The following is a 24204-nucleotide window of genomic DNA, read 5'->3' on the forward strand; positions in this document are numbered from 1 at the left end:
TCCCTGAGAAAGCAGGTTCGGGATCTCTGGTAGTACCCAGGGAACCGATACAGACATTGTCTTGAGCCAGGCAAACCAGGTTCTTCTGGGCCAAAAGGGGGCGATAAGGATGACTTTCGCTCGATCTTCCCTGATTTTCCTCACCACTAGAGGTATCAGGTTCAGTGGTGGGAAAGCATAGGCCAGTGGAAAATCCCATTTTATCAGAAACGCGTCCACCGCCAAGGGATTCTCCCTGGGATTTAGCGAGCAAAAAAGTTTTACTTTTCTGTTGTTTCTGGTGGCGAACAGGTCTACCACTGGTTGACCCCATCTGCAGACGATCAGATTGAAAATGTCTTTGTTGAGAGACCACTCTCCTTGTCTTAACACGTTTCGGCTGAGGAAATCTGCTGCCACATTTTCCTTTCCTTTGATGTGGAGAGCCGTCAAAGATAGAAAATTGTGCTCTGCCACCTGGAACAATCGATCCGTGATTTGCATCAGTGTCTCGGAACGAGTTCCCCCTTGCCGGTTTATGTAAGCGACTGCAACTCTGTTGTCCGACAGAATTCTGACGTGCTGGCCCTGCAGATATATGAGGAATTTTTTAACAGCCAATTCAACCGCCAACAACTCCCTTTGGTTGGATGAGAATGTTGTGAAGGGTTCCCACTGTCCCTGGACCACCATGTCCCCCATGTAGGCTCCCCACCCTGAAGAGCTGGCATCTGTGGTTATCACCCGGGACACATTTACTATCCAGGGAACCCCCGTGGATAAATTCTTTTTATCTGACCACCACCTAAGGGAATCTAGCGTGGTTGGCCCTAACGTTATTTTCCCATTTAACGCGCCTCCCAAGGCTCTGTCATGGAACAAGACTTCTCTCTGTAGGGATCTGGTGTGGAACTGAGCCCACTTAACTGCTGGAATGCAAGATGTGAGTGACCCAAGTAGAGACATTGCTTGCCTAAGTGTCATGGAAGGTGTATTGATTGTTTTTAACGCATACATTTGAATTAGATCTATTTTTTCTATAGGGAGGAGACACTGTTGTGTCACTGAATCCAACATTAGACCCAGGAACTTTTGAATATTTAGGGGCTGTAACTTAGATTTTTCGAAGTTTATGATCCAACCCAGGTGTTCTAGCTTGGCTTTAGTAACCTCCCATTGTGACAGACAGTGATCTACTGAGTTCCCTACAATGAGGAAATCATCCAAGTAGGGAATTATAAGGACATTTGATTCTCTTAAATGTGCCATGACTTCAGCGATTATTTTAGTGAACACTCTAGGAGCAGAAGTTATCCCGAAGGGAAGTGCCCTGAACTGAAAGTGTTGAATCCTACCCCCCATTAGTACTGCTACCCTTAGGTATTGTTGGAAATCAGCGTGAATGGGTACATGATAGTAGGCATCTTTCAAATCCACTACTACCATAAAACAATTGTTGAAAAGCATTTTTATTGTCGAATTGATGGACTCCATTTTGAAGGTATGTTTTACCAAAAACTTATTGAGACCCTTAAGGTTTATAATGGTCCTATAAGACATATCCGGTTTTTGAATTAGGAAAAGGGGAGAGTAGAACCCCTTCCCTGCCTGAGAATACGGCACTTCAATCAAAACATTTTTGGAGCAAAGAGTCCTCACTTCCTCTTCTAAGGCAAATTGTTCAGTGGGAGATGAGCGCCAGGGTGTTAACTGGAATTTGTCCCGTGGGGTATGGACAAACTCAAGTCTGAGACCATGGGAAACAGTGTCTTTTATCCAAACACTGTTTGTGATTTTTGACCACTCTGCCGAGAAATGCGACAGTCTCCCTCCCACCGGGATTGCCAGTCATTGGTCTTGTTTTTTGTTTTCCGTCGGGTTACGGCGAAACATGAGACCTGTGCCTCTTTTTCGCTTATCATCCCATCTGGAACGATCCCTACCCGGTGAGAAGGTGCGCCTTCCTCCCCGATTGAACCTTCTTTTGTTGAAGGGACGGCGATATGGAGTGAAAAGATTGGGAAACTTTTTCTTATCATCCCCTGCCTTCTCCAGGAGCTCATCCAGGGTAGGCCCAAATAGATACTCGCCTTTACAAGGGATAGCGCAGAGCTTTGCTTTCGCCTGCATATCCCCCGGCCAGCATTTCAGCCATAGGGCTCTCCTTGCAGCATTAGAAAGTCCTGCTGCTCTAGCTGCCAACTTTACGGAGTCAATTGAGGCGTCCGATAAAAAAGCCGCCCCCTCCTGGATTATTGGTAACGCTGAGAGTATGGAATCTCTAGAGGCCCCCTGTTTTAATTGGGTCTCCAACTGGTCCAGCCAGACCATCATTGACCTTGCCGTGCAGGTTGACGCCACCGCAGGTCTTAAGGAGCCGGCTGCCATTTCCCAGGTTCCCTTTAGGAAGGTATCCACTTTCCTATCCAGGGGGTCTTTAAGTGTCCCCATATCCTCAAACGGGAGAGAGGATCGCTTTGCTACCTTGGCAATTGCTGCATCCAGCTTTGGGGCCTTCTCCCAGCTACCCACTGCTGGGTCATCAAAAGGGTACCGACGTTTCTGCGCAGGTGGTAAGGAGCCTTTTCTCTCTGGTTTTCTCCACTCCCTGTTGATAAGTTCCTGTATTTTCTCATTTAAAGGAAAGACTCTGCGCTTTTTCTGTTCTAACCCGCTGAACATCATTTGTTCTTTAGATAGTTGAGGCTTGGGTTCTGTTATACCCATTGTGCCTCTGACCGCCTTTATTAATTTGTCTATCCTCTCTATGGGTAGGCAAAACCGAGCAGCGTCTTCTTCCGAAGAGGAGGATGAAGCTGCTGAATCGTCCGATTCCTCGCTCCTGTCCTTATCCACAGACGAATCAGATGCCCACTGAGTTTTTTGCTTAGAGCCTCCTGTCTGTGAAAGGTTCTTAATGGACTGCTTGACCTCCATTCTAACCATTTCCTTTAGACTGGCCGCAATAGAAGAGGACTCTTCTGCTACCTAAGGGGATAAGTAAGGTAGACTAGAATGTAAGATCTACATGCTATACCCCCTCCCCTCCTTCCAGGACCTCACCGTCTGCTGGATACAGGGGTCACATAGTTTTTTAGGGTGTGAGTCAGGCAAGGGGACCCCGCAGATGGCACACTCCCTATGCTTCGCCTTACTGACGCTTTTCTTTCCCTGCACAAAACATATGAGGGGACACTAGTCACTAAGTGAACTTTCTCGAAGGTCACTTACCAGTGGCTGCCCCACACCCAGAAGATACCGAAGTACGAGGGGGATCTTTTCTGGCTGACGCTCCAGACCCCTGTCTGGAGGAGCTTCTGCGGCCAGACCCATCGCTCTTTTTCTCACGATCCTTCTCCATGGATTTCTGAGGCACTTCATCCAGCAGCAGAGGCTGCTGATCCTGATCAGACTCCATCTTCAGTTTGGAGACCAGGAGCAAGGATCGCGCACCTGGAGCCGATATATAGCCCCTCCTTCGGCCAGCGTAATTATGCCGCGCTTGTAGCCACTTTCCACCCCCCCCCCCCGCAGCTGCAGGGGATCAGCCGACACCTGAGGGTGATCGGCGCACATTTACCGGTGGGCGCCGCCATCTTGGAGCTCCTGCGCATGCGCAGAAGCTCCGCGACCCGGAAGACACCGCCGGCTCCGCCCCCCGACGTCACCCCTAGTCCACAGCGCTTCCTGTCAGCGCTGTGAACCGCGTGGGACGCCGAGACCATGCCGGGAGACTCCGAGGGCGCCCCCACAATGCCGCCGACCCCCCCAAGGGAGGAGGACCTTTATACATACCACGCGCGGCTTCCGGAGACCGGACACCCCCTGGCGACCGCTCCACGCTGATCAGACACTGCCGTGCAGCCCTGCCAGAGCCACCGTGTCTGCTTCAGGTACCCCGCACCGGCCGAGGTAGGAGACCCCCTCGCTACCCGAATCGGTCCGGCCGGCCTGGAATCTGCTAGCAATCTTCTTGTAGGATCCAGTCCCTCCAGGAACAGGAAACCAACTGATGCATGGGGAGAGGTGCCGCCCTTTTGTATCTGTAGGTTTCCTGTTCCTGAAGGGCGGATCCGCTCTCTCGTAGTGCTGTCATGGGAGTCCGAATAAAAAGTATTTAGTCAGTCAGCAATAGTGCAAGTTCCACCACTTAAAAAGATGAGAGGCGTCTGTAATTTACATCATAGGTAGACCTCAACTATGGGAGACAAACTGAGAAAAAAAAATCCAGAAAATCACATTGTCTGTTTTTTTAATCATTTTATTTCCATATTATGGTGGAAAATAAGTATTTGGTCAGAAACAAACAATCAAGATTTCTGGCTCTCACAGACCTGTAACTTCTTCTTTAAGAGTCTCCTCTTTCCTCCACTCATTACCTGTAGTAATGGCACCTGTTTAAACTTGTTATCAGTATAAAAAGACACCTGTGCACACCCTCAAACAGTCTGACTCCAAACTCCACTATGGTGAAGACCAAAGAGCTGTCAAAGGACACCAGCAACAAAATTGTAGCCCTGCACCAGGCTGGGAAGACTGAATCTGCAATAGCCAACCAGCTTGGAGTGAAGAAATCAACAGTGGGAGCAATAATTAGAAAATGGAAGACATACAAGACCACTGATAATCTCCCTCGATCTGGGGCTCCACGCAAAATCCCACCCCGTGGGGTCAGAATGATCACAAGAACGGTGAGCAAAAATCCCAGAACCATGCAGGGGGACCTAGTGAATGAACTGCAGAGAGCTGGGACCAATGTAACAAGGCCTACCATAAGTAACACACTACGCCACCGTGGACTCAGATCCTGCAGTGCCAGACGTGTCCCACTGCTTAAGCCAGTACATGTCCGGGCCCGTCTGAAGTTTGCTAGAGAGCATTTGGATGATCCAGAGGAGTTTTGGGAGAATGTCCTATGGTCTGATGAAACCAAACTGGAACTGTTTGGTAGAAACACAACTTGTCGTGTTTGGAGGAAAAAGAATACTGAGTTGCATCCATCAAACACCATACCTACTGTAAAGCATGGTGGTGGAAACATCATGCTTTGGGGCTGTTTCTCTGCAAAGGGGCCAGGACGACTGATCCGGGTACATGAAAGAATGAATGGGGCCATGTATCGTGAGATTTTGAGTGCAAACCTCCTTCCATCAGCAAGGGCATTGAAGATGAAACATGGCTGGGTCTTTCAACATGACAATGATCCAAAGCACACTGCCAGGGCAACGAAGGAGTGGCTTTGAAAGAAGCATTTCAAGGTCCTGGAGTGGCCTAGCCAGTCTCCAGATCTCAACCCTATAGAAAACCTTTGGAGGGAGTTGAAAGTCCGTGTTGCCAAGCGAAAAGCCAAAAACATCACTGCTCTAGAGGAGATCTGCATGGAGGAATGGGCCAACATACCAACAACAGTGTGTGGCAACCTTGTGAAGACTTACAGAAAACGTTTGACCTCTGTCATTGCCAACAAAGGATATATTACAAAGTATTGAGATGAAATTTTGTTTCTGACCAAATACTTATTTTCCACCATAATATGCAAATAAAATGATAAAAAAACAGACAATGTGATTTTCTGGATTTTTTTTCTCAGTTTGTCTCCCATAGTTGAGGTCTACCTATGATGTAAATTACAGACGCCTCTCATCTTTTTAAGTGGTAGAACTTGCACTATTGCTGACTGACTAAATACTTTTTTGCCCCACTGTATATCAGGGGCTCTGCAATCGCAACATAATGCCCACAGACCATTCTATCAAAGTCTGCATTCCAAAAAGGCGCTCCTTCCCTTCCGAGCTCTGCCGTGCGCCCAAACAGTGGTATACCCCCACATATGGCGCATCAGCGTACTCGGGATAAATTGGACAACAACTATTGCAGTCCAATTTCTCCTGTTACCCTTGTGAAAATAAAAACTTGGGGGCTACAATATCTTTTTTGTGGAAAAAAAATTTTTTTTTTTATTTTCACGGCTCTGCATTATAAACTTCTGTGAAGCACTTGGGCATTCAAGGTACTCACCACACATCTAGATAAGTTCCATGGGGGGTCTAGTTTCCAAAATGGGGTCACTTGTGGGGGGTTTCCACTGTTTAGGCACATCAGGGGCTCTCCAAACGCGACATGGCGTCCGATCTCAATTCCAGCCAATTCTACATTGAAAAAGTAAAACGGCACTCCTTCTCTTCCAAGCTCTGCGGTGCGCCCTAACAGTGGTTTACCCCCACATATTGGGTATCAGCGTACTCAGGAGAAATTGCACAACAATTTTTGTGGTCTAATTTCTCCTGTTACCCTTGTGAAAATAAGAATTTGTGGGCGAAAAGATCATTTTTGTGTAAACAAAAGCGATTTTTTATTTTCACGGCTCTACGTTATAAACTTCTGTGAAGCACTTGGGGGTTCAAAGTGCTCACCACACATCTAGATAAGTTCCTTAAGGGGTCTAGTTTCCAAAATGGGGTCACTTGTGGGGAGTTTCCACTGTTTAGGCACATCAGGGGCTCTCTAAACGTGACATGGCGTCCGATCTCAATTCCAGCCAATTCTGCATTGAAAAAGTCAAACGGCGCTCCTTCACTTCTAAGTTCTGCGGTGCGCCCAAAAAGTGGTTTACCCCCACATATGGGGTATTGGCGTATTCAGGAGAAATTGCATAATAAAATTCATGGTTACATTTCTGTTTTTACACTTGTGAAAATAAAAAAAATGGTTCTGAATTAAGATGTTTGCAAAAAAAAGTTAAATGTTCATTTTTTCCTTCCACATTGTTTCAGTTCCTGTGAAGCACGTAAAGGGTTAATAAACTTCTTGAATGTGGTTTTGAGAACCTTGAGGGGTGTAGTTTTTAGAATGGTGTCACACTACATTATTTTCTATCATATAGACCCCTCAAAATGACTTCAAATGTGATGTGGTCCCTAAAAAAAAATGGTGTTGTAAAAATGAGAAATTGCTGGTCAACTTTTAACCCTTATAACTCCCTAACAAAAAAAAATGTTGTTTCCAAAATTGTGCTGATGTAAAGTAGACATGTGGGAAATGTTATTTATTAACTATTTTTCATGACATATCTCTCTGATTTAAGGGCATAAAAATACAAAGTTTGAAAATTGCAAAATTTTAAAAATTTTCGCCATATTTCCGTTTTTTTCATAAATAATCGCAAGTAATATCGAAGAAATGTTACCACTAACATGAAGTACAGGGTGGAGCGCGGTAATTTGCTGATTTGGGAATGAAATAAAAAAATTATGATCATTAGAAAAATTTATTTTATATTTTAATTATACTGAACAGTAATGGAATTTTTAAATTACATGGTTTTAAATAGTGTATCTGGCAAATGTCGACCTTCGCTATCCACACACTGCTGCATACGTTTTCTGAAGTTTTCATGAACTCTAACAAGCATGTCCACTGGTATTCTGCCAATTTCAGCTTCAATATTGTTCCTTAGGTCTTCCAAGGTGTTGGGACGGTTGATATACACCTTAGACTTCAGGTAACATAGTAACATAGTAACATAGTTAGTAAGGCCGAAAAAAGACATTTGTCCATCCAGTTCAGCCTATATTCCATTATAATAAATACCCAGATCTACGTCCTTCTACAGAACCTAATAATTGTATGATACAATATTGTTCTGCTCCAGGAAGACATCCAGGCCTCTCTTGAACCCCTCGACTGAGTTCGCCATCACCACCTCCTCAGGCAAGCAATTCCAGATTCTCACTGCCCTAACAGTAAAGAATCCTCTTCTATGTTGGTGGAAAAACCTTCTCTCCTCCAGACGCAAAGAATGCCCCCTTGTGCCCGTCACCTTCCTTGGTATAAACAGATCCTCAGCGAGATATTTGTATTGTCCCCTTATATACTTATACATGGTTATTAGATCGCCCCTCAGTCGTCTTTTTTCTAGACTAAATAATCCTAATTTCGCTAATCTATCTGGGTATTGTAGTTCTCCCATCCCCTTTATTAATTTTGTTGCCCTCCTTTGTACTCTCTCTAGTTCCATTATATCCTTCATGAGCACCGGTGCCCAAAACTGGACACAGTACTCCATGTGCGGTCTAACTAGGGATTTGTACAGAGGCAGTATAATGCTCTCATCATGTGTATCCAGACCTCTTTTAATGCACCCCATGATCCTGTTTGCCTTGGCAGCTGCTGCCTGGCACTGGCTGCTCCAGGTAAGTTTATCATTAACTAGGATCCCCAAGTCCTTCTCCCTGTCAGATTTACCCAGTGGTTTCCCGTTCAGTGTGTAATGGTGATATTGATTCCCTCTTCCCATGTGTATAACCTTACATTTATCATTGTTAAACCTCATCTGCCACCTTTCAGCCCAAGTTTCCAACTTATCCAGATCCATCTGTAGCAGAATACTATCTTCTCTTGTATTAACTGCTTTACATAGTTTTGTATCATCTGCAAATATCGATATTTTACTGTGTAAACCTTCTACCAGATCATTAATGAATATGTTGAAGAGAACAGGTCCCAATACTGACCCCTGCGGTACCCCACTGGTCACAGCGACCCAGTTAGAGACTATACCATTTATAACCACCCTCTGCTTTCTATCACTAAGCCAGTTACTAACCCATTTACACACATTTTCCCCCAGACCAAGCATTCTCATTTTGTGTACCAACCTCTTGTGCGGCACGGTATCAAACGCTTTGGAAAAATCGAGATATACCACGTCCAATGACTCACCGTGGTCCAGCCTATAGCTTACCTCTTCATAAAAACTGATTAGATTGGTTTGACAGGAGCGATTTCTCATAAACCCATGCTGATATGGAGTTAAACAGTTATTCTCATTGAGATAATCCAGAATAACATCCCTCAGAAACCCTTCAAATATTTTACCAACAATAGAGGTTAGACTTACTGGCCTATAATTTCCAGGTTCACTTTTAGAGCCCTTTTTGAATATTGGCACCACATTTGCTATGCGCCAGTCCTGCGGAACAGACCCTGTCGCTATAGAGTCACTAAAAATAAGAAATAATGGTTTATCTATTACATTACTTAGTTCTCTTAGTACTCGTGGGTGTATGCCATCCGGACCCGGAGATTTATCTATTTTAATCTTATTTAGCCGGTTTCGCACCTCTTCTTGGGTTAGATTGGTGACCCTTAATATAGGGTTTTCATTGTTTCTTGGGATTTCACCTAGCATTTCATTTTCCACCCCACCCCAAAGGAAAAAAATCGCATGGGGCTAAATCTGGTGAGCGTGCTGGCCAGTTCACATCTCCCCTCAAAGAGATAAGCCGTCCAGGAAACATTTGCCTCAAACACTTCATGGTAACCCTCGCTGTGTGTGCAGTGGCACCATCCTGTTGGAACCATGTATCCTCTAGTTCCATTGCCTCAAGAGCCGGCTGAAAATAATCCTGTATCATAGACAAGTACCGTTCGGAGTTCACAGTTATGGCACGACCATTATCCTGAAAAAAGTAAGGACCAATGATGCCTACTCGTGATATGGCGCACCACACAGTGACGCGGTCCGAATGCAGAGGTCTCTCGTGAACTTCTCTGGGGTTTGTTTCACTCCAGTAACGCATATTTTGTTTGTTTACACACCCACTGAGGTGAAAATGTGCCTCATCAGAAAAAAAACACAATTGCGTCACGGGGTATCGTTGCTAACATGTCTTCACAAGAGGTCCGCCGTGTCAAATAGTCCCATGCTGACAAATGTTGGACCACGCACATTTTATACGGGTGAAAATTCAGTTCATCATGAAGAATCCGGTGGAGAGAACGTCTTGAAATGCCAAGAGCAAATGATTGCTTCCGAGCAGAGCGTTTCGGAGATTGCAGTACTGCTGCTCTAACTCTCTCGATGTTTTGTGGTGTTGTAATCCTTCTCTCAGGTCCCCTTCGTACACATGACACATTCCCTGCTGTTCTGAATGCATTCACCCAATTTACAATTGATTGCCGTCCAGGAACACGTCCGCGTGGAGGAACAGCGAATTGTAAACGAAAAGCACGCTGCACTGCAATGATCGAGTGGGCATTTGAAAAATACGCTTCAACACAAAATGACCTCTCCTCACGTGTCCACTGCATGATGGCAACTGAAAGGCAGAGGAATACAAATCTCCCATCAGCCACTGTAAGCCACACCCACTCTCCCCTCTCTTCGACCGACAGTGCCGCCACAGCATGCAGTGCAAAAAAGCAAATTTTTTTTTTTTTTGCGATCGCCGGTAAACGGTTAATTACCGGCGATCGCAGATGCGGGGTGGGTTAAAAACCCCCCGAATCATGTTCTCTGGGGTCTCGGCTACCCCCGGCAGCCGAGACCCCGGAGAAAATCGGCCTCTGGGGGGCGCTATTTACTTTTTCCACAGCGCCGTTAATTAACGGCGCTGTGGTTTAAGTACCCTTAGTGGCCGCCGTTAAAAGGTGTATCGGCGGTCGCTAAGGGGTTAAGGGCATAAAAACTAAGAGTTTGAAAATTGCTAAATTTTCATAATTTCCGACATATTTTTGTGTTTTTCACAAATAAATGCAAGCCATATCGAAGAAGTTTTACCACTATCATGAAGTACAATATGTCACGAAACCCAATGCAAAGTCAATGGGTTTTTTTTTTTTCCTCTCTCTCTCTCAACTGAAAAGCTAGTGTTGCACATTGCAAATCGCTACAGCGCAAAGGCGACAACATAGCGATATGCGTCCACGCCCCTAAGACCTATGTCATCACTCTGCCGACGCTCCTTCATTGGCTGAAAAAATGGCGCCAAGCGCGTCATACGAAACGCGACTTTGGCGCGAAAGTCGCGTACCGCATGGCCGACCCCACACAGGGATCGGGACAGGTTTCATGAAACCCGACTTTGCCAAAAGTCGACGACTTTTGAAACTGAACGATCCGTTTCACTCAACACTAGTTAGGACGTTATAAGGGTTAAAAGTTGACCAGCGATTTCTCATTTTTGCAACAAAATTTGCAAAACCATTTTTTTACGAACCACCTCACACTTGAAGTGACTTTGAGGGGTCTATATGACAGAAAATGCCCAAAAGTGACACCATTCTAAAAACTGCACCCCTCAAGGTACTCAAAACCACATTCAAAAAGTTTATTAACCCTTCAAGTGCTTCACAGGAATTTTTGGAATGTTTAAAAAAATTGCACATTTAACTTTTTTTTTTCACAAAATTTTTACTTCAGGTTCAATTTGTTTCATTTTACCAAGGGTAACAGGAGAAATTGGACCACAAAAGTCGTTGTACAATTTGCCCTGAGTACGCCGATACCCCATATGTGGGGGTAAACCACTGTTTGGGCACATGGCAGAGCTCGGAAGGGAAGTAGCGAAATTTGACTTTTCAATGCAAGATTTGCTGGAATTGAGATCGGAGCCCATGTCGCGTTTGGAGAGCCCCTGATGTGCCTAAACAGTGGAAACCCCCACAAGTGACACCATTTTGGAAAGTAGACCCCTAAGGAACTAATCTAGATGTGTGGTGAGCACTTTGAACCTCCAAGTGCTTCACAGAAGTTTATAATGTAGAGCAGTAAAAAAAAATTTATATTAATTTTCACAAAAAATGATCTTTTTGCCCCAAATTTTTTATTTTCCCAAGGGTAACAGGATAAATTGGACCCCAAAGGTTGTTGCGCAATTTGTCCTGAGTACGTCGATACTTCATATATGGGGATAAACCACTGTTTGAGCGCATGGCAGAGCTCGGAAGGGAAGGAGTGCCATTTGACTTTTCAATGCAAAATTGGCTGGAATTGAGATCGGACGCCATGTCCCATTTGGAGAGCCCCTGACGTGCCTTAACAGTGGAAACCCCCCACAAGTGACCCCATTTTGGAAAGAAGACCCCCTAAGGAACTTATCTAGATGTGTGGTGAGCACTTTTAACCCCCAATTGTTTCACTAAAGTTTAGAATGTAGCATTGTGAAAATTAAAAAATCATTTTTTCTTTCCACAAAATGATGTTTTAGCCCGCAATTTTTTTTTCCCCAAGGGTAACAGGAGAAATTGGACCCCAAAAGTTGTTGTCCAACTTGTCCTGAGAACGCTGATACCCCATATGTTGGGGGGAACCACTGTTTGGGTGCACGGCAGAGCTCGGAAGGGAAGGAGCGCCATTTGAAATGCAGACTTAGATGGATTGGTCTGCAGGCGTCATGTTGCATTTGCAGAGCCCCTGATGTACCTAAACAGTAGAAACCCCCCACAAGTGACCCTATATTGGAAACTAGACCCCCCAAGGAACTTATCTAGATGTGTTGTGAGAGCTTTGAACCAACAAGTGTTTCACTGCAGTTTATAATGCAGAGCCGTGAAAATAAAAAATATTTTTTTTTCCACGAAAATGATATTTTATCCCCTATGTTTTTATTTTCCCAAGGGTAACAGGACAAATTGGACCCCAAAAGTTGTTATCCAACTTGTCCTGAGAACGCTGATACCCCATATGTTGGGGGGAACCACTGTTTGGGCACACAGGAGAACTCGGAAGGGAAGGAGCCCTGTTTTACTTTTTCAAAGCAGAATTGGCTGGAATTGAGATCGGACGCCATGGCTTTTTTTTTGCGGGACAAGATGACGTTTTCAGCGGTACCATGGTTATTTATATCCGTCGTTTTGATCGCGTGTCATTCCACTTTTTGTTCGCCTGTATGATAATAAAGCAATGTTTTTTGCCTTGTTTTTTTTTTTTTTTGCGGTGTTCACTGAAGGGGTTAACTAGTGGGATAGTTTTATAGAGCGGGTCGTTACGGACGCGGCGATACCAAATATGTGTACATTTATTGTTTCTTTTTTAATTTACATAAATAAATGGATTTATTGGGAAATGTTTTTTTTTTTTTTTTTTGGGGATATTTTTTTTTTTTTTTTTACACATTCTATTTCTTTTTTTACTTTCTAACATTGTCCCAGGGTGGGACATCTCTGTATTAGATCAGATCGTTGATCTGACACTGCATAGCACACTGTCAGATCAACAATCTGACAGGCAGTTTAGCTGGCTTTCCAGCGCCTGCTCTCAGCAGGCGCCAGCTAGCCAGGTCACTTCATGACCCGGAAGGAGTCCGGCGGCCATCTTGGATCCGGGGACTCCTTCCGGGTCACCGGAGCAACGCGATCTCATTTCGTTGCTCCGGTGGGAGAGCGCAGGGAGCCCCCGTCCCTGCGCGATCCCCCTCTATGCCGCTGTCACTACTGACAGCGGCATCAGAGGGGTTAAATGCCCGCGATCGGCGATAGCGCCGATCGTGGGCATTGCTGCGGGGTGTCAGCTGTCATATACAGCTGACACCCGCACCCGATCACCGCGGCGCTCAGCGCGAGACCGCGGTGATCGGTGCGCCGTACTAGTACTGCTGCTGGCACAAATGCAGTGCCGGCAGCGCAGTACTAGTACGGCGCGTGGCGCGAAGGGGTTAAAGCTACACCAATACTTGTGGAACTAAAGGTCCCAGAACAACATTACTTCAGGCTTATAGCGCAGAGTATCTTACTCCTCGACACATACCGGCCATTTATAATAATGCTGGATGTTGTCTCACAAACCCGGTTACGCTATTTTGTGTGATATGACTCTCTGATTTAAAGGGACTCTGTCACTTGAATTTGGAGGGAACAATCTTCAGCCACAGAGGCGGGGTTTTCGGGTGTTTGATTCACCCTTTCCTTACCCGCCGGCTGCAATATTGGATTGAAGTTCATTCTCTGTCCTCAGTAGTACACGCCTGCACAGTGCAATCTTGCCTTGCTGCCAGAAACAGCATTGTTCTCCTCTGGTCCAGTCCTCTGTGCTCAGCTTGTGGCTTGTGTATTTGTTTCCTGTTGTGACCGTGGCCCGTTTACTGACTACTCTTGTGTCTTCTGTGTTCTGTCCTTCTGGTTCTGACCCAGCTACCCGACTATTCTTCTTGCCATCTAAGACCACAGAATAGCAGGTAACACCATGGTCCAAGCCTAGGGGTCCCAGTGTAAGTCCAGATCCATGTAATGGTGTTAAAGGGCGATGAGCAAGGCAATCCTTGGGACATGGAAAGCAGAGAAGATAGTGCCAAGCATGTTCATGGTGGAGATCTTTTGAGCTACCAGTTGACCACGAACAGTGCTCCCAATACATTGTGTCTGCAAACTATTCCAGCTAGATCTGCATTCAAACAGCTAAATGGCTCCTTCCCTCCTGAACACTGCCATGTGCCCAGAGAGTAGTGTACAATCGTATGTAGGGTATTGTGAGAAGCTGGAAAATAATTTGTAAGATCCATTTATTTTCTATTATCCTTTGTGAATAATTCCAAAGTTATCACCACATAAAGTGACCACGTCAGATTGTAAAAATGGGGCCAGATTAAGAACACAAAACTGGCTGCAGGAAGAGGTTAAATCAGAGGATTCTGGACACTACTGTAATCAAAAACTGACTATAGACAATAACATCTACTGAAATGCTCAAACTGAACAGTCTCCATCAGTAATAAATGAGCAGCTAGTGGTGAAACCTCTCTGGGGGAATTAGAGCACGGGGCTCGGTGACTTCACAATCTAAACTATCGGAAGCTCCAATATTTTCTGTCAGATGAGTTTCAAGAAGAAATATTACACATTTATAGAGAACTGTGTATAATAGTGCAGAGCGGAGATGTCGTAAAGGGAACTTGTCAGCAGGATTGTGCTCAGGTACTACAGACACTGTCAGGTCGGTGCCGTTATACTGATTACACCGATACCTGGTGATGAAATCCGTCTTGTGGTTGTTGTTTAATCTGTATTTGTAGTTTTCAGCTAATGAGATTCTCGTGCTTTGGGGCGGGGCTGTGGGCGGGGCTTGTGGTGCTCTGATTACATATGCATCTGTATTGGCTTATGACAGGTCACTGACCCTCACTACAGGGGCTGACAGCCCCTCTGCTTTTGCATCCTAGACCCCGTGGCATGACGCGTGGTCCCGATCGCTGTCATGGAGAACCGATGTCGTCATGATGACATCCGGGTCTCCTGACCTGAGAGGCTTCCTGTCATGCGCAGTGATGATCAGGAAGTCTCTCAGGTCAGTGTATAGAAGGAGAATGTTGTGGTCTAGAGGTAAAATGGTGATCATGGTAATACGGCCGGACTACACCACCGATAAAGCAGCCACAACTGGTGATGAGAAGAATCTGTGACTTCTCTGCATTTAGTGGTTACTACTCACCTGGGTAGCCATATGTGGGAATCTCCTCTTTACACCACTCATCACCCCTCACATATGTCTCTGTAGTATTAATATGGGTCAGATCTTCACCCTGAAACAAATATTATAAAAGTCACCGACAGATGGAGAAGTCACATCTATGATCAGCTCTAATCCTGCCATCTCCTCCGTTCTCAGTACACAAGTATAAAACATATAATACTGGTGGATAAAACAAGACTGAGCACAAGACCTTCACCGGCGTCTACACATCATAGGGGAGATCTCCTGACACCTTCTCTCCATCTACCTGATGATCCTGAGGAGCATTGGGATCTTCTTGGTTACAGTCCTGTGGAAGAAGAGGACGGGGACATCTCTCTGGTGTTGTCCTCTTACTGGATAGATCTGGAGGAAACACATACAGGGAGTGAATTCATTCTTTACATACAGATAATTATAGGCCGTGTGTATTTAGTCCTGTCTATTACCTGGAGATGTGAGGGGCTGGGGAACCTCCATTATGACGTTCTTGTACAGATCTCTGTGTCCTTCTAAATACTCCCACTCCTCCATGGAGAAATAGACAGCGACATCCTGACACCTTATAGGAACCTGACACATACAATGATACCGTCATCCCCCGATCCCTTCATAGTGTTACTGTATAATGTCCCAGCATTCCCAGCAGTGTCACCTCTCCAGTCAGCAGCTCAATCATCTTGTAGATGAGTTCTAGGATCTTCTGGTCATTGATGTCCTCATGGATCAGGGGGTGAGGTGGAGGCCCCGTGATTGGGTTCAGGTGTCTTCCCCATCCCTCAGACACAGGGTCCTGACAGCAATCACTAGAGGTCTTCTTCACCACTGTGTAATCCTGGTAATGGAGAGACACATTAATAAATCTCACTACAGACATTTCCAGATTCCTCACCTTTCCAGTTCTGTCCATCTGTTATTCCCATAGATAAGAATGATGTAATGTGACGTCATCAGAATCTCTCACCTCTCCAGTAAGCCGGAAGAGGATCTCTAGGGTGAGGTGTAATATCCTCTCCGCCATCTTGTCTCTGTCCATATCCATCTTTGATGGGTAAATCAGGAAAATGTTCTCTTGTAGAAGGTCTTCACTGAGAGGATCCGATATTGTAGAGACCTGAATGAGAAGATGAGCCGATGTAACATCATAAGAATCCTGTGTAATAATACAATTACTGGAGATAATAAGGGAAACATATGAGGAGATTTATTATTTTACAGTATTTAGTTTCCTTCTTGACATCTACTAATAAAACCTATATATTTAGGCCACAGACAACAAGCAGTTTCCTCCTCGGAGTCGGCAGCTGAATACGTTCCTCATAGACTCATCTTCCATAACGCTAATTCTCGTCTCATTTACCGACCCTGCAATCGGCATTAGCAATACTGCAGGAGATATTCATTACACGCAACATGAGAAATAACTACTTCATGATGAGGACGACATCTTCATCTTCTACTACGGCTCTACAAACATATTTGGCCAGAGTCGGTCACTGACTCCATTACCACCGGCCGTCTACATGAAGGTTTCCCGTCTTTCCCGCACTGTAATCTTCTATCACATTAGATCTAAGGTCTGATTCACACACAGAAGTTTGTTTATAGCCTAGGAAGGGGGTAATACCCATGGAGCTTCACAGGCTAGTATTATCAGCTCACAACTGTATACTTAACCATTAGTGGCTATTACTATGGGAGACCCACCCAAAAAGTGATGTAGGGTCCCCCTATATTTAATAACCAGCAAAGGCTATGCAGACAGTTGCGTGTTGATATTAATAGCCTAGGAAGGGGCCATGGATACTGCAACCCCAGGCTAAAAATATCAGCTCTCAGTCACCCGGAAAAGGCACATATCTAAGAATAACCAATTCAGGCACTTAGCATTTCTCTTCCCACTTGCCCTTTAGTGGATATCGCTGAAATTGTGATGATGGGAAGTACAGGGTAACCAATACCACACCCCACCAAGCCCTTTCAATTCATAGGCATCATAGCAACCGAGTGGGCTATCGTCTTGGATACAATGCTGCCTATCCAACTATCAAATGGTAAATATCTTATAGATTCTGGGTTTATTAGTAACTGCACCAAGAATGAGGCTAAGTGATTATTTATTAATTGTCGGTGGTAGTCAGTGAGGTGGATGGTACCATATTGTGCATGTAGAGGAAAGTACTGTGGGAACATTAAAAAGTGGGGGGATGGCAGTACTGTGGGGACATTATACTGTCTGTGGTGGGATGATGGTACTGGGGGAAATTTATACTGTGTGTGGTGGTATAGCAGTACTGTGAGAACATTATACTATTTGTGGGGGTATGGCAGTATTATGAGAAGATTATACTGTGTGCGGTGGGATAGAGGTACTGTAGGGACATTATACTGTGTGTGGAGGTATGGCGGTACTATGAGAGCATTATACTGTGTGTGGGGGTATGGCGCTACTATGAGAACATTATACTGTGTGTTGGGGTATGGCGGTACTGTAGGAACATTATACTGTGTGTGGGGGTATGGCGGTACTGTGGGAACATTATACTGTGTGTGGGGGTATGGCGGTACTGTAGGAACACTATACTGTGTGTGGGGGTATGGTGGTACTATGAGAAGATTATACTGAGTGTGGGGGTATGGTGGTACTGTAGAAACATTATACTTGTGGGGGTATGGCGGTACTATGAGAACATTACACTGTGTGGGGGTATGGCGGTACTGTAGGAACACTATACTGTGTGGGGGGGTATGGCGGTACTATGAGAACATTACACTGTGTGGGGGTATGGCAGTACTATGAGAACATTATACTGTGTGTGGGGGTATGGCGGTACTATGAGAAGATTATGCTGTGTGTGGGGGTATGGCAGTACTATGAGAACATTATACTGTGTGTGGTGGTATAGTGGTACTATGAGAGAACATTATACTGTGTGTGGGGGTATGGCGGTACTGTAGGAACATTATACTGTTTGTCGGGGTATGGAGGTACTATGAGAACATTATACTGTGTGTGGGGGGTATGGCGGTACTGTAGGAACATTATACTGTGTGTGGGGGTATGGAGGTACTATGAGAATATTATAGTGTGTGTGGGGGTATGGCAATACTATGAGAACATTATACTGTGTGTGGGGGTATGGCGGTACTATGAGAACATTACACTGTGTGTGGGGGTATAGCGGTACTGTGAGAACATTATACTGTGTGTGGGGGTATGGCGGTACTGTAGGAACATTATACTGTGTGTGGGGGGTATGGTGGTACTGTAGGAACACTATACTGTGTGTGGGGGTATGGCGGTACTATGAGAAGATTATACTGTGTGTGGGGGTATGGTGGTACTGTGGGAACATTATACTGTGTGTGGGGGTATGGCGGTACTGTAGGAACATTATACTGTGTGTGGGGGTATGGTGGTACTATGAGAGCATTATACTGTGTGTGGGGGTATGGCGGTACTGTGAGAACATTATACTGTGTGTGGGGGTATGGCGGTACTGTAGGAACATTACACTGTGTGTGGGGGTATAGCGGTACTGTTGTGAAGGAACAAATTATGAAAGATTCTCCATTTTGTGCAAGATTCTCCATTTTGTGTTTGACTCCATTTTCTTGTTGGTTAAAGATAAATTCTGTTATTTACTTAGGTAGAAGGTTACAGCTGCCATGAAGTAACTCTGTCCTGTTTCTCACAAAGATAACATTTTGTTATTCAACTAGGCTATGGTTTATAATTGGTATAAAGACCTTGAGTGTTCTAACTCGAGCCAGGGAGGGGACTCGGGAGTGTATCGCTAGATAAGACTTTGAGGCACCTGTTAATATGTTTTTTACGCCAGAAAGACACGACCTTATCTGTAGTTTCCGTTTTTTCCTGTATCTTTATGGGTTAAGTTTTTCCTGTATTCTTATAGGTTAAGAACTGTGAGCGTGTTCTTATGCTGATTGGTTGAAGTAGAATTTGCTAATATGATAAAACTGCAACACAATAAACGGGGGCCCAGAGATCTGCTCGATCCCCCATACAGAGACATGCGTCTCCGTCTGGTCATTTTCAGTTGCCGGCAACGCCCCGTAGATTAATTTGGAAATCACTGAGTCAACCGTGAAGGATCAATTTAGATCCTCCCTCAACAGCTTGGCGCCCGTAACGTGGGGCCCCAAACAGGAACGCCTCTGCCCCCCCGGAGGACAACAAGACAAAGGACCCTCGGACCGGACACAGGCACTGGAAAATTGGGACTGATCATCACCCACAACAACCACGGTAAGTTGGCAGTTATACTGTCCAGACTGACCGTTTGGTGTGGTTTTCCTGTGTTTGTGCTGCAAAGAGGATCTGAGGTTTGTCCCCGAAAGTGGGGTGATTTTTAGGTGGAATCATATAGAGGTGTAGTTCCGTTGGGAGCCCAGTCTCGAACCGTACCTCATAAGGGACGGACACCCCGGATTGACCAGTGATGTAATTCTCTTTATAGTCAAAATATCCTGAATTCCTGATCATTGTTAGAATTAGGCGTGGTGAGGTGATCGAAGATTGGGTAGGATACGTAACTCAGGAATATATAGAAGTATACAGTATATATATCCAGAGGTATCCAGAGGGAAGTCTGAGACGCCCTCCTCCTTTCACTGAGTACCGAGTTTTTGGGTTGTCCCAGCGGGGAACATGTAGACCCAGTGGAATAGACTATATACGGCCGCTCTAGTACTATGCACGACTAAGTAAGGATATTTAGCTCTAAAGGAGAATCATGTTTCCATGGAAGTAAGAGAAGACTTTGAATTTGTGTGATGAATCTGATATTGTTAGCCCAAAGATGAGGAAAATATTCTCAATCATTGGTTTTTCTAAGGTGTTCTGGCATGTGAATTGTGTGATGAATGTTTTGTAGAAATTAATTAAGTCTGAGAACTGCTGTATTCCGTTGCTGTGTGTAAATTTCTAAGATACCCAATGGGAGGGGTCAAACATCTGCGCTGTTGCTTTCTTCTTTCTGTGTTGAGGAATGCTGTAAATTCTTATCTCTGTGTCTCTGGTATGGAGGGGGCACATAGCTGCGTCCTCTCTGAATTTTATGTCCTTGGTGTAGAACGCGCTGGGAGATCTGTGTTTTGTTTAAAACAACAATATTGTATTGAATTAGAAAGAAATATTGTAAGTTTAAAGTAAAAAAATGGTGCCTAGTTTTAGAAGGAAACTTGTAAGAGATTGTTTGGTTATCAGTGTGATTGAAAGATTGGTAAAAGATTCATCTGCTTCAAGTTGAATGGTTGATATATAGCAAATTAAGGCTAGGTTCACATTGCGTTTTAGTGTGAGCGCTAGCGGACAGCGTTGCACGGCGAAATTAACGCCGTGCAACGCGTCCGTTAGCGCTCCCATTGCCCGCAATGTTAAAGCGCATTGCTAGCGCGTGTCATTTTCGGCACGCGCTAGCGATGTGCCGTTCTTTTGTAGCGCGCCTCGGACGCTGCTTGCAGCGTCCGCGGCGCGCCCGAGGTCCGTTCCCCGCTCTTGCAGATCGGGGATCTGCGAGAGCGGGGACGTTAACGCGACCCCGAAAAAGACATTGTGTTAGCGCAATCCGCTAGCGCTTAGCGCTAAACGGATTGCACTAACGCAATGTGAACCTAGCCTTAGGATTAACAGAGGAAGTGAATTCTGATTTGTTTTTGTTACGTTGAAAAAGGAAAGTGGTCTATTACTATGACAAAAACTGGATGTTTGTGGTGCAAGAAGGAACTGAGAAAGTGATTGAGGGTAATGTGTTAGAAAGACAAATAATTAAAAATAATAATCTGAAACAGGGGGGCTCCCTGTTAGGTAATATGGTCCCTCCCCAGGAAATTAAGCCTCTTCTCCCGACTGTACGCCCTATGCCCCTTAACCCCAAGGCACCAATATATCCTGGACTGCCGAGAAGTTCTATGGGCGTCTTATGGTAGTATTTAAAGTTCTGGGGTTTTCACTGTATAATAAAGCCCATTCACACCTTTTTGTGGCAGCTTTGTTGTCCGGCCTTAAATCTGAATTGAAAGAGGCAATAATGTCAGTGAGACCCGATATTGAGACTTCCATTCTGGACGATGCATTGAAAAAAAAGTAGTACAAAGTTTTCAGAAGAACTTAACCCGCTCTGCATCAACAGGGAAATCAAGGGCTAAATCAGTAGCTGCAGCGATTTCTGCTCCAATCTCAGCTCCCCCCCCCACAGTTACAAGGACACAGCTGGTTCCTTATCAGTGGCCCAGACTCCAGTTACAGCCCTCCTGCCTTAGGGTACCGTCACACAGTGAAATTTTGATCGCTACGACGGCACGATTCGTGACGTTCGAGCGATATATCTGTGACGTTCGAGCGATATCGCAATGTCTGACACGCTCCTGCGATCAGGGACCCTGCTGAGAATCGTACGTCGTAGCAGATCGTTTGAAACTTTCTTTCGTCGTCTAGTGTCCCGCTGTGGCGGCATGATTGCATGGTGTAACATATATCGTATACGATGTGCGCATAGTAACCAACGGCTTCTACATCGCACATACGTCATGAAATTATCGCTCCAGCGTCGTAGATTGCAAAGTGTGACAGCAGTCTACGACGCTGGAGCGATATTGTTACGACGCTGGAGCGTCACGGATCGTACCGTCGTAGCGATGAAAATTGCACTGTGTGACGGTACCCTTACACAAACCCAGTCCCATACTTCAATATCCCTTTTTAACCCTATTTCTGGGAATCTCCCTCGCCATGTTAATTCTCAGATCAAGAGCTTGTTTTAATTAGAGTAGATGGCAGACCCAATAAATATACTCTCACAAAACCCATCCTTGTGGGACCTTTCCCTGAAGTTACTGCTAAGTTCGTAATCTCTCCCTCATGTCCGGTAAATTTACTGGGGGCAGATTTATTATCACAGTTCCGCTCCAGAATATAATTCCAAGATGATGGTCAGATGGTATTTACGTTATATAACCCCTATGCAGATGAACATAATGAGATGTACATCTTACACGCCCTTTCCACGGTTATGATGGCCCTGATAGGCCCAGATCCACCCCCAATAATGCCTGTAGGACCAGTAAAAGTGTTTCTCAAACCTGGTGCCCCTTTTCCCAAAGTCCATCAGTACACTTTGAAACATGATCAGGAGTGGGGCCTCAAAGGTCAAATACAAACGTTACTCGATAATGGTACTGTGTTTCCCCATGTAACACGCCCTTGTTTCCCGTTAAGAAAAAGACCCCACCCAGCTAACCCCCTGTGTACCGGCTGGTACAAGACCTACGGGCAGTTAATGCAGCTACTGTTCTGGAAACTCCGGTGGTGCCTAATCCACATATTCTCTTGTCCCAGATACCTCAGGATGCTGCTTGGTTCACAGTCATCGACCTCGCCAATGCCTTCTTCAGCATTCCATTACACCCAGATTGCCAGTTTCTGTTTGCATTCACTAATCAGGGACGACAATTGACGTGGACAGTTATGCCACAAGGGGCCCAAAACAGTCCCAATCAGTTTGTAAAAAATATGGGCGAGTATCTTTTACCCTGGCAGTTAAATCACCCCTATGTCACGCTACTTCAGTATGTGGATGATCTTTTGTTGTGTGCACGGACAGAGCAGGAAGCCATTGTTGCCACTGTTAGCCTCGTCAAGTATCTGGCAGATCTGAACTGTCGGGTTTCGGCCTCAAAACTTAAGTTCTGCCTTGGTCAAGTGATATTTTTGGGTCACTGTCTCCTTCAGGGTGCCAGACACCTCACAGAGGGAAAAAAAAAATAGCTGTCAGCTCCCTTACTTTCCCAAAAGATGAGACTGAACTCCAGCGTTGTCTTGGACCATGTACTTATTGTCGTCAGTGAATACCGGACGCATCCCGCATAATGCAACCTCTCTACAATGCCCTGAAAGACGGTTCAAGATATGCTGATGAGTTTGGCAGATTCCACACCGGATACACTGTTACTATGGAAGACACTGTAGTGCACGGAGCTGCACTCCCTCCCTTACTGTCAGCACAAGAAGTAGAACTTCAGGCTCTGTCTACTGCATGTGTTCTGACCAAAGACAGGCGGGCTAAAATATACACGGACTCACAGTATACATTTGGTATTGCTCATGATTTTGGAGCCCTATGGGCCAATCGAGGGTTTATTACTACTGCCGGGACTCCAATGAAGAATGCTGAAGCTGTTAAAACCCTCATGGACTCAATCAAATTACCTACCCAGGTGGCCATTATCAAAGTTAAGGAGCACGGTACTATGGAACAGGCCACAGACTGTTGGTAACGCCTCTGCAGATATGCAAGCAAAAGCTGCTGCTCTCCTACCCGTTGAACAGACCATACCAACTATGGTGACCACATGCTCTAAACAGTTACAAGAAACACTGACTCTACAGGAACCTGATGATCCACAACAGACTGAAGTTTTCTGTCGGACCCCGCGAGACCACTTAATGACGATGCAGAGAATGTCTCCAAAGGAAGAAATGAAGCAGTGGAAAGCTGATGGAGCACGTATGGACAATGGTCACTGGAAAAAGGACCAACTTGTGTGTCTCCCTAAGCGGATGTACCCTGCTATTGCCACATGGGCACACACATCGAGGAAAAAAAACAGGCCCTTGCCCTGGTACAAAAATTTTACTGGGTTCCAGGTATTTCTACAGTCCTGACAGCACTCAACCGTGCATGTAATATCTGTCAGACCTGCAATCCCGGTCAACTTCAACATGTACTCCCAAAGCACCTTGCTAAGCCCGACTATTCTTTCCAAAGGCTCCAGGTGGACCACATCACGTTGCCTAAGTCTGGAAGGTATGAATATTGTCTGGTGGTTGTCGATATGTTCTCCAATTGGCCGGAAGCATTCCCCGTTACCAACACGACTGCAAAGACCACAGCAAAGAAATTGGTGATGGAAGCTATATGCAGATATGGTGTTCCAGAAGTTGTTGAAAGTGACCAAGGCCCGGCCTTTTCTTCTCA

At 45.2% G+C, this 24204-nt stretch overlaps 1 protein-coding gene across 1 annotated transcript in view; it reads right to left on the reverse strand.

Moving 5' to 3' along the window:
* Positions 1-24204, reverse strand: part of LOC138662993 (oocyte zinc finger protein XlCOF22-like) — an 89324-nt gene that overhangs the window by 51750 nt on the left and 13370 nt on the right. Inside the window, exons 2-6 of the mRNA XM_069749027.1 lie at positions 16170-16319; positions 15861-16040; positions 15655-15778; positions 15474-15571; positions 15185-15275 (exon numbers count right to left, since the gene is read on the reverse strand). Of these exons, the coding sequence (XP_069605128.1) occupies positions 15185-15275; positions 15474-15571; positions 15655-15778; positions 15861-16040; positions 16170-16247 (571 nt within the window). The 5' untranslated portion in view covers positions 16248-16319. The remainder of the gene's footprint in view (positions 1-15184; positions 15276-15473; positions 15572-15654; positions 15779-15860; positions 16041-16169; positions 16320-24204) is intronic.

Source organism: Ranitomeya imitator, chromosome 2, assembly GCF_032444005.1.
Source record: "Ranitomeya imitator isolate aRanImi1 chromosome 2, aRanImi1.pri, whole genome shotgun sequence".
Lineage (NCBI taxonomy): Eukaryota > Metazoa > Chordata > Amphibia > Anura > Dendrobatidae > Ranitomeya > Ranitomeya imitator.